The sequence below is a fragment of the Trypanosoma cruzi genome, genomic scaffold, assembly GCF_000209065.1.
Source record: "Trypanosoma cruzi strain CL Brener 1047053516707 genomic scaffold, whole genome shotgun sequence".
Taxonomy (NCBI): Eukaryota; Euglenozoa; class Kinetoplastea; order Trypanosomatida; family Trypanosomatidae; genus Trypanosoma; species Trypanosoma cruzi.
This window is the reverse complement of record NW_001849554.1, coordinates 212,092-225,694: the sequence shown is the minus strand read 5'-3', so window position 1 is coordinate 225,694 and position 13,603 is coordinate 212,092. Positions and strand designations below refer to the sequence as shown.

At 50.3% G+C, this 13,603-nt stretch overlaps 4 protein-coding genes across 4 annotated transcripts, besides 15 other annotated features; all 4 read left to right on the top strand.

Annotated features, from left to right (window-relative positions):
• Positions 1–13,603: part of a sequence feature (heterozygous, non-Esmeraldo-like haplotype) that runs on past both edges of the window.
• Tc00.1047053508175.110 (hypothetical protein, conserved) lies at positions 14–2,776 on the top strand (the record flags this gene model as incomplete). Its single annotated transcript, XM_815878.1, has 1 exon — positions 14–2,776. The coding sequence occupies one exon, from the start codon at positions 14–16 to the stop codon at positions 2,774–2,776; it is 2,763 nt and encodes a 920-aa protein (XP_820971.1).
• Positions 2,858–2,889: a sequence feature (AT_rich).
• Positions 3,032–3,068: a sequence feature (AT_rich).
• Positions 3,182–3,201: a microsatellite.
• Positions 3,318–3,341: a microsatellite.
• Positions 3,355–3,374: a microsatellite.
• Positions 3,530–3,601: a microsatellite.
• On the top strand, positions 3,605–5,347 carry Tc00.1047053508175.100 (uncharacterized protein; the record flags this gene model as incomplete). The annotated part of the gene is made up of 1 exon (XM_815877.1): positions 3,605–5,347. One exon carries the CDS (start codon positions 3,605–3,607, stop codon positions 5,345–5,347), a length of 1,743 nt encoding a protein of 580 aa, XP_820970.1.
• Positions 5,356–5,403: a microsatellite.
• Positions 5,484–5,513: a microsatellite.
• Positions 5,633–5,668: a microsatellite.
• Tc00.1047053508175.90 (uncharacterized protein) lies at positions 5,688–7,241 on the top strand (the record flags this gene model as incomplete). The annotated part of the gene is made up of 1 exon (XM_815876.1): positions 5,688–7,241. One exon carries the CDS (start codon positions 5,688–5,690, stop codon positions 7,239–7,241), a length of 1,554 nt encoding a protein of 517 aa, XP_820969.1.
• Positions 5,712–5,769: a microsatellite.
• Positions 5,803–5,840: a microsatellite.
• Positions 7,437–7,473: a sequence feature (A-rich).
• Positions 7,835–7,861: a microsatellite.
• Tc00.1047053508175.80 (protein kinase, putative) lies at positions 8,026–13,227 on the top strand (the record flags this gene model as incomplete). Its single annotated transcript, XM_815875.1, has 1 exon — positions 8,026–13,227. One exon carries the CDS (start codon positions 8,026–8,028, stop codon positions 13,225–13,227), a length of 5,202 nt encoding a protein of 1,733 aa, XP_820968.1.
• Positions 11,290–11,318: a microsatellite.

Genomic DNA, 13,603 nt, shown 5'->3' with positions numbered 1-13,603 from the left:
TTGTTTTGTGAGGATGTCCGTTTCTGCGGGTTGCAGTGGACGTCAGTCGTTTCTTGTTGTGTTTGACTTGGACCACACGGTTGTCGATTGTAACACAGACGAGGTGGTGCCGGAGTATTTGGGTCGTGGCGAGTTCCAGCGCTCATTGATGGGGGCGGATAAGCCAATTCAATCTACGAAACTTGTGGATACAGTTTTGGCGCCCTTTTCAAGGGAGCAACTCGGAGACGCCGTGGAAAAGAGTGTCATCATGGACGATGGAATGCCTGATGTATTTCGTTTCCTTCTTTTTCTTCAGCAGAAGCAGCAGAAGAGTGCATCAGTTGAGGCGGTTGCCAATGCTGTGCATGTTGAGATTGCCATTGCTAGTGATGCCAACCTGCTGTTTATTGAGAAGGTCATTGAGCATCATATTCCCTTCGCTCGGCACGCAATCTCGCAGATTCACAGTAATTCGTTTCACGATGTAATTGACGGCGGAGAGTTGCGTCGCTGTCGTATCGGTTGGTACGAGTCGGCGGGCCATAATTGCCCCTGCTGCAATTTAAGTAAGCGCCCCAACATGTGCAAGAGCCGCATCATCGCCCGTCTGTTGCACGCCAGTCGTCTCGTTGATCCAACTGTTATTTTTATTGGTGATGGCGCAAATGATTTTTGCCCGGTGCTCAATCTGTTGAGGCCGAGAGATTATTTGTTTGCACGCCGTGGCTTTCCGATTCATCGCCTTTTGTCGGACGAGCAGAGTGCAGTTGGGGGTTGCTGCAGGATCGACTTGTGGTTGAATGCCAGCGAGTTGTTGCAGAGTTTTAAGCGCACAATGAGTCCTGCCGAACGTCTGCCGACCCTCGTTCGCCTCCGTGACGCGGGTCCGCGGGAGTTCCGCACAGTGACTTTGCGGCAGCGCATTCCAGAGATAATTGAGCGGACGCTGAAGGAAAACGAGGAGCACACCACAGCGGAGGGAAGGCGCTTGCTTCGTGCTCTTGTTGAGGCAACGCGGAATAATGCGGCGGTGGCACCACTTCCCGGACAGCAGTTTGTACCGCCTTGGTTACAGGGCTACGCCTTTTTACCGGAGTTTGACACGGATGTGCACATGTTAAACGAGCAGCGGCAGCGGCAGCAACAAGAGGTGAATGATGCTGTTATTGCCCCTCGATGGGGCCAGATACCGTGGCTGCAGGGTGAGATTTACTTTTATCACCTCTTTGCACAGTACATGATGCTCGCGGAGGGTGGTGGATGCAAGAACGGGGAGACTGCAGCAGACGAATGGGTCCCAAATCTCGTCACGCCGTACGCAATATGTAGTCCCATTGGTACACATGACTGTCCCCTTGCGACGCACGCGGTTATGGCGGCAGGGGGCGCCACACCGTTCCAGTCATTTGACCCATCTTTCCTTGCCAAGGATGGATCTACGTTTGCGTCAGACGGTGTTGTGGTACAGGAAGGCAGAATCAGCTACCGTGACATCGCCGCTGGTGATTGTATTGCGCCGCTGCATGGATATTTTCAACCCTATCGCGATTTTTTTATGCGTGAGAAGCGTGATGTGCTTCACAACTTTTTGAAACTTAAAATATGCCCCATGCTCGCATGTGTGCCCTGGGAGGCGGATGGCAGCTTTGTTCCTGTGCTGCTGCGGTGGATGCTGTGGGGCAATGGCATCGATCTTTCCATGTTCACGCTGGATCAGCTACGAGAGAGCCATTCCAAGGGCGAAGCGGGGCCTGGAGACAAAACTGGGAGGGGTGACGAGGGGGCGATGGAAGGAACTGAGTGGCCAGCACAGATCGATGTGAATGCCTTGCGTGTGGCAGAGGCAAGGGCGGCGATGGGGCAGGATGATCGCATTGTCGGCAATCAGTTGGAGAAGTTGGCGCGGCTGGTATGTCTTATTGTACAAACGGAGTTAAAGGAAACCGTGACGATTCCTCAGACAATTGACATTGTGATGGACAATTTTGGGGTAGAATGTGTGGCGGACATCATCTTCAGCCTGTGGGTGCTGCAACACCACCCCTCGCTGCGTGTGTCTCTGCATGTGAAGAGCATGCCGTACTACGTTTCGGATGTGACCCCGCCGGACATTGCGCTCCTCATTCAGGAGATGGAGGACTGCGCGCGGCAGGAGCCTGCGCTGGCGACAAGGCTGATGCCGTTTGTGCGTTTGTTACATGAGGCTCTTAGCAACGGCAGGCTGCGCATAGACGCCGACGCCGTGTGGACGCAGCCGTCCGAGTACCGGGAATTACCACCACACGTATGCAATAGATTTTTCTACACTCGGCGGGTGTTGTCGGAGGCGGAGTTGCGGAAAAGGCAAGAGGAGCGGCAGTCATCATCAGTTTCATATTCTGACTGCTCACGCTACACCGCCCACTCGGCGCTCGTTATTTTCAAGGGCGATCTTAATTTTCGTCGTCTCGTCGGCGACCGCCACTGGGACCGCCGCGGATTTCTTTCAACACTTTCCCCGGATGAACGGGAGGCTTCCGCGGTGTCGAAGCTGCTGCTTGCCGACACACCACGCGTAGAAAGTGGCCGCCATCTTCAAGAGGGAGAAGAAGAGACGGATGAGGTCATCAGCTTCCAGCGAATTCTGTCATCTTACTGGCCAGTACACGCCGTGCCGGTGTGCGCCATACGCACGATAAAGAGCGAACTAAGCATTGGTGTGAAGACAGCGCGGCAGAATGAATTGGACCGCACGGATCCCACATGGAGGGTCTCGGGGAGATACGGGGTTATACTCCTTGCGGCTGAATGCTGATGATTATGATGGCAGTAAGGGGAATCAGTAGCCACAAGAGTCCTCTCTGTGTATGTGTGAAGAGGAAATGAAAGGGAAGGCTATATATATATATTTATTTATATTTATTTATAGGGAGTGACAAGGCAAGGAAGAACAAAAGTGGGTAAAAAAAAAAAAAAAGAGCGTTCATACAAAATGGTGAATGGCTTATTTTGAATCACGAATACGGTGTGAAGGGACAATAATAGAGATGGGTGACGATGGGGGATCACCTTTTTTTTTTCAAATTTTAATTTTATTTTTATAAAAACAAAGGAAGGGCGAATGAATGGAAATCCCACACTTGGATTTATATTGCACTTTTATCCATTTGGCCATGGATGACTCTCTATTGCGGGTACGACCAGCGATGGTGCGTCGACGTTTTTTTTTTTTTTTTTTTTGGCGGTTCATGCGTTGGGGTCTTGCGAAGTATTTTTTCCTGACGTTTTCCCCTTTTCCCCCTCCCAATTCACCAAAAATGACTTTTTCTCAGTGCACTCCCCGCGGCTTCCTTTGATTTTTTTTTTTTTTTTTTTTCTTTCTGTAGTATCCCAAACAACAACAACAACAACAAAAGCGGGTGGAGGGTATTAAAGCGAAGTTATAACAAAGGTTGGGGGAAAACGTAATTCTTCTGCGTTGTTTAGAGCGGACGTTCACTACCACTACTGCTAAAAGTTGCTTTATTCAATATTGTTATTCATTTATTTAATTGTATCGTAGTATATTTTTATTTACTTATTTATTTATTTATTTTTTTCTGTTTCTTTCGCAAAGTTGTTATTTATTTATTTATTTATTACGATGCGGTGTTGTGTCGTTCTTTTCTACGCAATTTTTGTGGTTGGCACCCTGTTGTTTGCCGGTATGAAAACGGCGTCATGTGCGGCTTCGAGGGACGAGGACGTTGGGCATTACAACGATGCCTTGCCTCTCTCACTGCGGGAACTGCTGAAGAAGCTGCAGATGAGTGGGAGGACGGCGGCGAGGGTGCCTTCCTTCAGAACCCTCCCCCTCCAACAGGCGGAGGCCATTTGCGAACAAATGCAGACAGAGGGTGACGGAAGCGCCCTGGTACTCTTGTATGCACCGCATTTGTTTCCACGTTACGATTACGAGCAGCTGCTTGTGCTGCTGGCGGATTTTGGTGACGCCGTCAACCAACTGCTAAAGGAATCGGCCAACAAAGCTCACCCAGATGAAATTGAAGAAGAGGGGGATGTGGCAGCTCTTCTATCGGAGCACAGACTTCGGGTATTCGTGGTGGACGCGTTCCGTGCAGGTGGTGAAATACGGCGTCTTCGGGGCGGAAATGACCGGGACAGTGCGGCGCACAGAGTGCCAGTGTCGCTGCGGAGCCCATTGGGCGCCGGTACCTACAGAGCGCCTTACTTGGAGAATGAGACCGATGCCGACAACGATGATTTCTTGGCGTCAGCTTCCGAAATGCCAGAGGACGGCGAGGTGCAGAATAGAGGGGCTGGAGATTTTGTGGCGCATTCGCCCGAGGCGGAGCTTCTCCAAAAATTTTTGGCGCCGAAAGGATCCACCCGCAACGCGCACCATTTTCACCCCACCGTTTTGGAAAAAATGCGCCAGAGTGAAGAGACAGCGGAACCCACGACTCGGCCACTGTTGAGTGAGCTCCCACCGATCTTGTTTTACCCGGCTACAAAAACTCCAGTTTTTCTTCCGCACATTTTTCTTCGCTGTCGCAGTAACGCGCCGTGCTCGTCTGTACATGCGAGCCTTATCTCTTTGGATGGACAGGAAGGCTGCGGCTGCATTAAGGGCCCAGACGAGGCTCAGGAGCTTTTGGAGTTTGTCACAACGGAGCTGCAGCAGATGAGTCTGGAAACTTTGAAGGAGCGTCGTCAGGTTGGCGCGGAGAGGGGCCGTCGTCGTTCATGGAGGCGTCTTGAGATCCCCGATGAAAGCCACAGGGAAGCGCTTTTGGATATATACGACGTTGAGAATCTGGCCGACGACAAAGTATTTAACGCCCCCATTCACTACGCGGACCTGAAGCAAAAAACCGAGCAAGAGATTGATTTTGAATACGTGTTCCCTATGGCCGCCAAGTTGCGATTGTTGCACGAAACACGTGAGGCCGCCATCTTGAAGGAGGCACGCCGGAGCGAAGAAGTACTGAAGCGTGTGAAGAATGTTTTGCGCGAACGGCAAATTAGCCGCGAGCGTGAGACGGTGCCTGCCCACGGCGCTTCTTGGCAGAAGGCGTTCCAGCAGGCCGACGGTGGGAATGAGGATGGAGAAAATCATCTGCTGCTGATGGAGTACATACGATACCATGGCGAACACGCGACGCAACAGCTCCACGAGCATCCTACGAATCTTCTCATTGGTCACCTTGAGGAGCGCATGCATCGTGTTGAACTCCTGCGGAGAATGATTCGTGTGGAGGAGGGGCGCGGAACAGAAAAGGATGAGCGAATGGTGCGGTTTCACGCCATGGAGCAGGAGCACCAGCGGAGGCTTAATGAGGTGGGTCGGCACCTGCGGAATATGCAGCAATCCGAAGGAACATGACTGCAGGCAAATATATAAATAAAAAAACAAAAAAAATAAATAGATATATATTTAAAGTGAAGTCTGCCGTAAACATGTGCGTTATTTATCGTCAGTTTGTAGAGGAGCTAATTAAATAGTTTAAGGGGCCCTCTTACTCTCCCACCCTCTCTCTCTCTCTCTCTCTTTTACCTCACATCTTTTGGTACCGGGAACGGAGCGGGTGGGAGGGGTACAATAACGATATTCGCACGATTTTTGAAATATAGGCATAGCAGTAGAGGGGCGAAAACGAAGAGAAACGAAAAAATAAAATAAAATAAAATAAAATAAAATAAAATAGATAACGTATCTGTGATTAATGATGAGCAGGATGTCCCCTCCCTTTATTTTTATTTTTATTTTTTATTTTTATTTTTATTTTTATTTTATTATTTCTGTTTCAACACACTCCCTTCCCTCTTCCCTCCCCCACCTTTTTTTTTTTTTCTTTTCTTTTCTTTTCTTTTTTTTTTTGTTACCCACCCCTTTTTCTCGTTTTATGCATGCATGCAACACGCATCCGTTGTGCCTCCTCCTCTATTCTTTTTCTTTTCTCTCTTGCGTTCTCCTTCTCTTTTTCTTCCATATGCATTTGCATCTGTGGGAGTTGGACGGCGAGGGAGAAGTGTTTGACATCTATTACGCCGCGTTTCATTCACGCACATCTATGCAGCGAGAGTACTCATCATTCTCTTTTACATTTTCTCTGTTGCCTACACTGTGGGCCTCAATACTGTTATTATCGTTACAGATCTTATCTACTGCCGCGTCAGAAACCACCGCGACGCCGTATGACTTTCCCATGACGCAAATGGAGGAAATGTTGCGGTCGTCATCAGCTATCGAGTTATCGCCAACCGCATGGGAGATGCTGTTTTTTGTTCCCACCGCCCAGCAACTGGAGGAACTTCTGATGGAGGAGAAAAAGCATTGGTGGTGCGTCGTATTTGTAAATGTTTCATCTGAGAAAATGAAAGGATTCTCGAGCGATTTTATTCAAGAAAGCATTTTTCCAGCGGTGACCAAATTGCAAGCTAAGCAGGAAGAAAGACAAACTGGGGGCGAACACCTGCCGGTGGCCCGTGTGGCGGTGGCGGACATTCAGGACTCCCGATCATATTTTGACTTGTACCCATTCGCCTATGTCTTTGAGAGCAGTGGCGTCGGCGAGGATGCTGGGGCCACTGGCCGGCCCGATTTACTGACCAGCGTGGAGAAAATGATAAAGAAAGGGCGCATGATGCGCGGGACACGTAGTGATCCGAAGACGCCCGTCATTCTTCTTTTTCGCCCAGGCGCTGCTGCGTATCTCCGAAAGGGACGACAGTGGAAATTACAGCAGCTCAAGGAGTCACACCCTCTTCGCATGATGGTCCATTTGGATCGAATGGAGCCGTTCATATCGGAGGTGCCGCAGGGGATCGTTACGGCTCCACTTTCTTTGTCAATGCATCTTCTCTCCGACTATGAACACTGCCCCACAAATCCTTCTCGTGCCAGTGTTGGTGCGGGGGTAACGAAGCAGGGCGGCGCTAAAAAGGACAAGGCGGTTGTTGACGACGATGCGGATGACGCCGCCCTCGGTATCCTCACAGTGAATGAGTTGAAGCAGCACCAGGAGCGTGTGCTTGGAACATTGCGCCGGGTTCGTGAGCGGCAGCAGGGAAGAGGAAGGGAAAACCCCCTTAGTTTGGAATCTCTCAGGGGGGTGTCTGCGAAGGATCGCGTGAAGGAGTTGATGAGGCGTGTCAAGTCACTCAATAATCAAGATGATGACCTGCAGGAGGACGAGGCGCCCGCCGCCGACAAACATGCGCCGCGAGATGAGGGGGATGAGGAGGCAGAGGATGAAGAGCAATTCAACGACCTTTGAAGCGAGTGATATCTGAAGAGACACGAAATAATGCGAGCGAATGAAGAAGGAAAGAACAGAAAAAAAAAGAAGGTTAGAACGCCTCTGTGGAAACAAAATAAAAGAAAATAAACAAATAAGTAAGCAATCAACATAACTATACATTTTCCATGTTGTTTTTATGACCCGCTTGACTGGGACGTTTGTTGTTTGGACTTTTTTCTCTTCTTCTTTTTTTTTTTTTTGATCTTTTGACGGTCAAAAACTTCAAATTTTCTTCCGCTACCGGACATTTTGTGTGAGTATGGAAGAACAGTAGAGGGTATCGTGGCCTCTTAAGAGGAGTCGTTAGGTATATATTCCATTGTGCCTTTAAATTACGCAGCTGATCACGCAAAAACACATAATTACACGCATACATTACTTAAATGCATAAGTAATTACATGCAATAATTACAAATATACACGAATGCAGCAAGAATGCGTAAAACAGGTAGAGTGAAGAAATCGGACACGGGATGTTGCGTGTAAATGTCTACTTATTTATGTATGCATATGCGTAAGCGTGTATGCTTTGAGTGACTGTTACTTATTACCACTGTGCTGCATTTCTATTTTTTTTTTTCTTCTTTTTTTCTTTTCTATCTTCTTAATGGTACCGTACATTAATTCACTACTCAGATGCTTAGGGGGTGGGAACGACGAGTGGAAAAAGAAACACACGAGTAATCAAAGCATAAATAAAACAGTATTTATTTTTTTTCCCCTCCCTCCTTTTTTTTTTGCCTAGTTTTTTACTTCTTTAATGCACGGCGTGCGTAGAGAGATGACGGCATCCACTTCGTTGAGTGTACTTCTTAGTGGTACGATCGTTGTGCCAGGATGGTTTTTTCTTGCCACGGCAGGTCTCTTTACGGCGGTGTTTCTGTTTATGCCGTGGTCCACGAATGCGGGGCAGTTCATCTTTATGTCGGCTTCGTTTTTAGTTGGGATATTGTCTGCGACGTTGTATTGGTGGTCGTCCCGCAAGAATTCTTTATTGGTGGCGTTGCGTGATGAGGCTACAGTGGATCAGGCCATTCTTCAAGACGGCGGCAGTGTTTTTTTAGAGAACCATAGAAATACTGGCAGCCCGTACCAACAACAGGGAAGGGGGCACCCACGACACGTGCAGTTAGTTTCTCGCGGTGCCATTTCAAGCTGTTCAGCTGCTTCTTCGTGCTGGGTGTGGTGGCATGAGGCTCTTCCGGCGATGGAGTTGTGTATTTTAGGCCTTCTTGTGATCCTCTCCCCACACGTGATGGCGACAAACGTGGGGATTGCACAAAACATTGTGTCACGTAATGACGGCAGCTTCAAAGTAGTAAACATATACCCCGTGGTGAATGTATGGAAAGTGAACCTTCTACACTTTTGGTTTGTTTTTGCCTTTAACATCCCCTTAGCCGCCGGAATTACTGTTGGACTTGTTCACTTTGCGGTGCTGATGGCGCACTTTAAATCCCTGGATCTTGGAACCATAGTGGCCTCATTGCTGTGGCTTCTGATTTCCCTTATATGCATCCCCGTCGTTGCCGTAAAACGATTTCGGGAACGCTGTCGACGGCGATGGAGCACAGGTCTGCTCTCTATGAGTGGTGACAGTCCCAGCTCCATCCCTCATGCGTCCAGGGACGGGGTTTGTGATGCATCCAACAGGGTGGTAGCGTTGCCATCTTCAACTCATGCGGTGGGACACGAGGGGGACGGCGTAGGTGTCTTATACGGCCGGGGAGTGCCGGTGTCTTCCTCCGAAGAACGCCCTCATCTTTTTTTGTCGATCCCCACATCCCGAACGCAAGTTCCGTGGGGAACTCCCTCTATCGGAAACGGTGCTCAGTTCAATGAACCCCCTCGATTAGATGTGATGCAGCATGGGACAGACAGTATGGCCCCAGCTGGGGATCTTCGAGCAACGTATCTTCTTCTTAGTTCAGGTGGAGGCGTCATTCTTGGCGCAAGTGAGAGTTTTGCGGCTCATGTCGGGCTAACGGTTAGATATCTTGTGGGTCAGAAGTTCATGTCTGTTTTGAAGGAATTAGAGGTGGGGAACGTGGCTGCATTGAAAGAAACCATCCAAAAGGTTGCTTTTCTTCATGATGATAGCTTTATTTTGGGAAAGGACGAAGAGGAGTGGGATGATCGATATTCGTGTAGTAGGATTGGTGATGGACGATCTTCACATACGGAACTGGGGACAAATGCGGATGCGTTTATAGACTCTGACGGGGCGGAGTATTCAACGGCAGGGGGCGAACAAACTTCTATGCGCATGGGTGAAGATGCGACGGTGCGGCGTATTTTGATCCGAGGACGTCGTCCACGCCACCCATCCTCAACAATGGCTCCATCATTGAGTGAGAGGAAGGAACGCCCTGCGAAAAACGGCATGGGCGGTGATCAAAACGACCTTTTACCCGTGGAGCATATTCCAGGAGAAGCTGAATATTTTTCACTCTCGCTTGATGTGTGGAAAGGAAGCCGAGACGATTTCAAGAACTGCTTTCTCGTTCTTTGCCAGCCGCGTCTCCACTGTGTGCTGGACTGGATGCCATGGCCGTGTCTTTTAGTGCATCCTGTGACAGGCTGCGTGCTGCACTGGAGTCGTGAGGCGGAGCGGCAAACAGGGCGACTGGCGTACGACGTGGTGGGATTGCCGGCTCACGCGAGCCCCATTCCAAACTTCTCGGGGCTGGTGAGTAGCTGCTGCGATATAAAGGAGGCTGGCGTAGGGGAGGTGGAACACGAGGGAAGACGAGGGACGCGGTTGGAGCCACCCATTCCGGCGATTCTTCACATACCGTCCAGTCCATCGCTCTCTTTGTCTGTGACATTTAAACCGCTTACTGGGGACTTTGTTGAAGACGAGGGTGCGGCCTTGGAAGGCAGTGTGACCGGTCTTGCGAGGCCCTTGCAGCGTTCACCGTGGAAAGGGGAGAGACGTAACGCCTCTGATAGTTGCCGGGCGTTAAGCTCTTCACTTGACTCCAGGGGTTTTTGTCGCGGGTCTCGTAAGGGCGAAGTGGCTGCAAACACAGCGTCATTTCTGTCTCAATGCATACCTGAAAGTCTGCTCAAAAATTGTGGCGACCCTGCCAAGGAGAGAGTCGGGTGTTGCTCTTCTGCGTTGGCGAGTATGCAAGAAAGCGTCTCTGCATGGGTCTTGGCGGGGGTGCCTCTGCTGTTTGTGATACACGACGAAGTATGCATGCCTTTTGACAGTGCCACTGTGGGGCCGTGTGTAAAGCCAGAGAATGACTTCATACACGCCCCTGGTGGGGTTCTGTCTGAGCGTCGTGCAGCGTTGGATGAACCACCACGCCCCGATCCGAGGGAGATGTTGCCCGCCTCTTCTGCAGTGCAGAAGGGTACAAATGGTACCGACGGGACGATTGCACCGCTGCACGGAGCCGACCGGGAAATGGACCGACAGCCACACGAGACACCGTCGTTTCCAGAAGGACGAGAGACAATAAATGCGGTGGAGAAAGCAGAAACTGAGGGCGAACAACAAAACGTCTGCAATAGTACCATGAATATTATTGGTAATAATGGCAACAGTCCCGGTGCAGAGGCCGCGGTGTCAGACGGGTTCTTGAAACAACCGCAGTTTTCCACACGCGCTGCTGTTGGACTCACACCGACCCCACTGTCGCTGCAGACGTCTATTTACAATAGCCAACGACATTCGCCTTTCCATGTCAATATGGGAAAAGTGAATGTCACGGAAACTGATTTTCCCGGCACGCACAGGGCCAGTAATGGTGAGCACCATGACACTCGTGGCAATAGCAGCAAGCGCCGTGGGCAAAACGATAGGGGGAGTAGGGGTCACCCACCACACACGCCGTTGAATAGTCGGGATACTAAGAACTTGAAAGCCGTGATGGTGACACCGCTTGTCAGCCCACCGCCACAAGAATGCCCGTCGAGCAGAAGCATGAACGGTGTAGATGCCCACGGCGAGATTGCACTGTCAAAGGATCAGGCGGAATTGAATCACCAACAGCATCCCGAGCAGCTGTCATATCAACAGCAGAAGCAGCAGCAGCAGCAGCAATCGTTGCATCCACAGCCGCCCTTGACTAACTTCCCACCAGTTTCTTCCGCACCAGAGTCAACTGTACAGAGCGATTTCATTGCCTCCATGGTTTCCAACGTGAATGCCGCTGGTGAGGAAACACCGATATGGGCGATGCTAAGAAGTAGTGACGAGACAACGATTCCCTCCTGTTTTATCCGTGTTCCTCCTGGAGAGGGGTTCCTCTTTGGCCGCAGTAGCAAGTGCCATGCCACGACTTCGGATGGCTTCGTCAGCAGCATCCAATTCAAAATTGTACGACAACTACACTCGGAGGTTTTGTCGATGCAGCCCACCAATCAGCAGGATATAAAGAAGCAAAGTCTCTGCCTGAATCACCTGCGCAACTCGACTCCTACCAGCCCACACAGTTGTCATGCCCCGATGGGAAACTGGGTGGTCACACTGTACGATCAAAGTGTCAATGGCACATATGTCAATGTTAAGAAGGTGAGTAAAGGAAAGCATTCTATTTTGCGTGATCATGATCTAATTACGTTTAGATTGAGCTCCTCCAGATTCTTCTTGGGATTTCAGTTTCTGCTGACGGACGAACGGGGGGTGCCACTCTCGGAGACTGCTGCTGCTGCTGTGCCGATGGCGGTCTCCAGTGTGAGCTCATCAGGGATGCCAAGACGAGGGACGCTGCACCGTCGGCATCCAACCTCTTCTGAAAGCGGGAGTTTGATCGCGGTGAGCAGCAGCCAATTGGGCGGGGTGTCGCACAGCAACAACGGCGGTGGTAGTGGCTGGCGTCTCGCGACTTCGACGAGAAGCCGAAGTGGCAGGCCGGGTGGCACAACAACACCGCATCGTGAGACGATTGAATGGAAAATTGGCGAGGAGATGCTTGGTAAAGGGGGCAACGCGGAGGTCTTCCTTGGCATCAACTTGACGAACGGAAAACTCATAGCCGTGAAGAGAGTCCTACTGCCTACGGTCGCCCACGACGACCCAGACCACAAGGATGTGCTCCAGCAGTACAGAAGTCTGCAGGAGGAGATCAAGGTTCTCTCCCGGGCCGTGCACCCGAACATTGTGCAGTACCTTGGATCGTCTCAGAACCAAAAATATTTTAACATTCTTCTTGAGTTTGTGCCTGGCGGCTCATTGCGTCATTTGCTTGACAACTTTGGGGCTCTTAGCCCAGGTGTGATCTGTTCCTACTTGAGGCAAACACTGGAGGGTCTGCGCTACCTGCATCAGCGCAACATTGTACACTCCGACGTGAAGGCGGCCAATATACTCATCACGGACAAGGGTCGTGTGAAGCTGTCAGACTTTGGCACCGCCAAGCTGCTCAACAGACAGCACAGTCAGTCCCTAGATCGTGCCGGTAGGGCAGAGGCTGCAAACGGCAATGACGCCACGACGTATCGACTTGCGGGCACGCTACGGTGGATGGCGCCAGAGTTACTCCGCGGCGATGTTGGTCCCACGAAGGCGAGTGATATGTGGTCGGTTGGCTGCGCATTAATTGAGATGCTTTCAACGGAGGCCCCATGGAGTGAATACGAATTTGAAAGTGAGGAGCAGATTATGAATTTACTCCGGTACACAACGGAGACCCCGGAGGTGCCGGAGTGCGCTGAGCTTCCCGAGTTAACGGCCATCGCGAAGCGTTGTCTGACAATCGACCCGGCCAGTCGTCCAACATGCGAGGAGCTTTTGCAGTTGGTGGTGGAGGCGGAGGAACGGTGCCAGGAGCTTCAGTTGATATCCCCATCGCCACGTGATTTGTCTCCTTCTGCAGAAGCCAACGCTGCTCCAACGGACGCTGTTACTGGTGATGCGTCCGTGAGGCGGAATAGCAAGCGAAAGGGGAGGCCGTCGCCACGGCATCGCGATCCGCAGGAGGCGACAGATGTGTGCGCCGCGACGAGTTAGAAGTGAGGCAAATATTTTAGAGTAGCTAAGACCTTAGATAGGGCGAGGGGAAAAATTGGTGTTCCAAGCCACATTACCTTTTTTTTTTGTTTTATTATCCAACACATAGGTGTTTTTCTAGTTTTTGGATTATTGTAAATTGCTTGTCTGGTGGGCCATAAAACACACACACACACAAAAAAAAAAGAAAAAAAAAATGGGCGCACAAACGCAGAGACTGACAACAAAGAGAAAAGTCAAAGGAACAACGCACCGGATGTCAGGGTATAATGGGAGCGGAAGTGCTGTTGAAAAAAAAAAAAAAGAAAAGATAATTAACTCATATCTATTTATACATGCATGTATATATATATGCGTACCGTCAACACCGATTTGT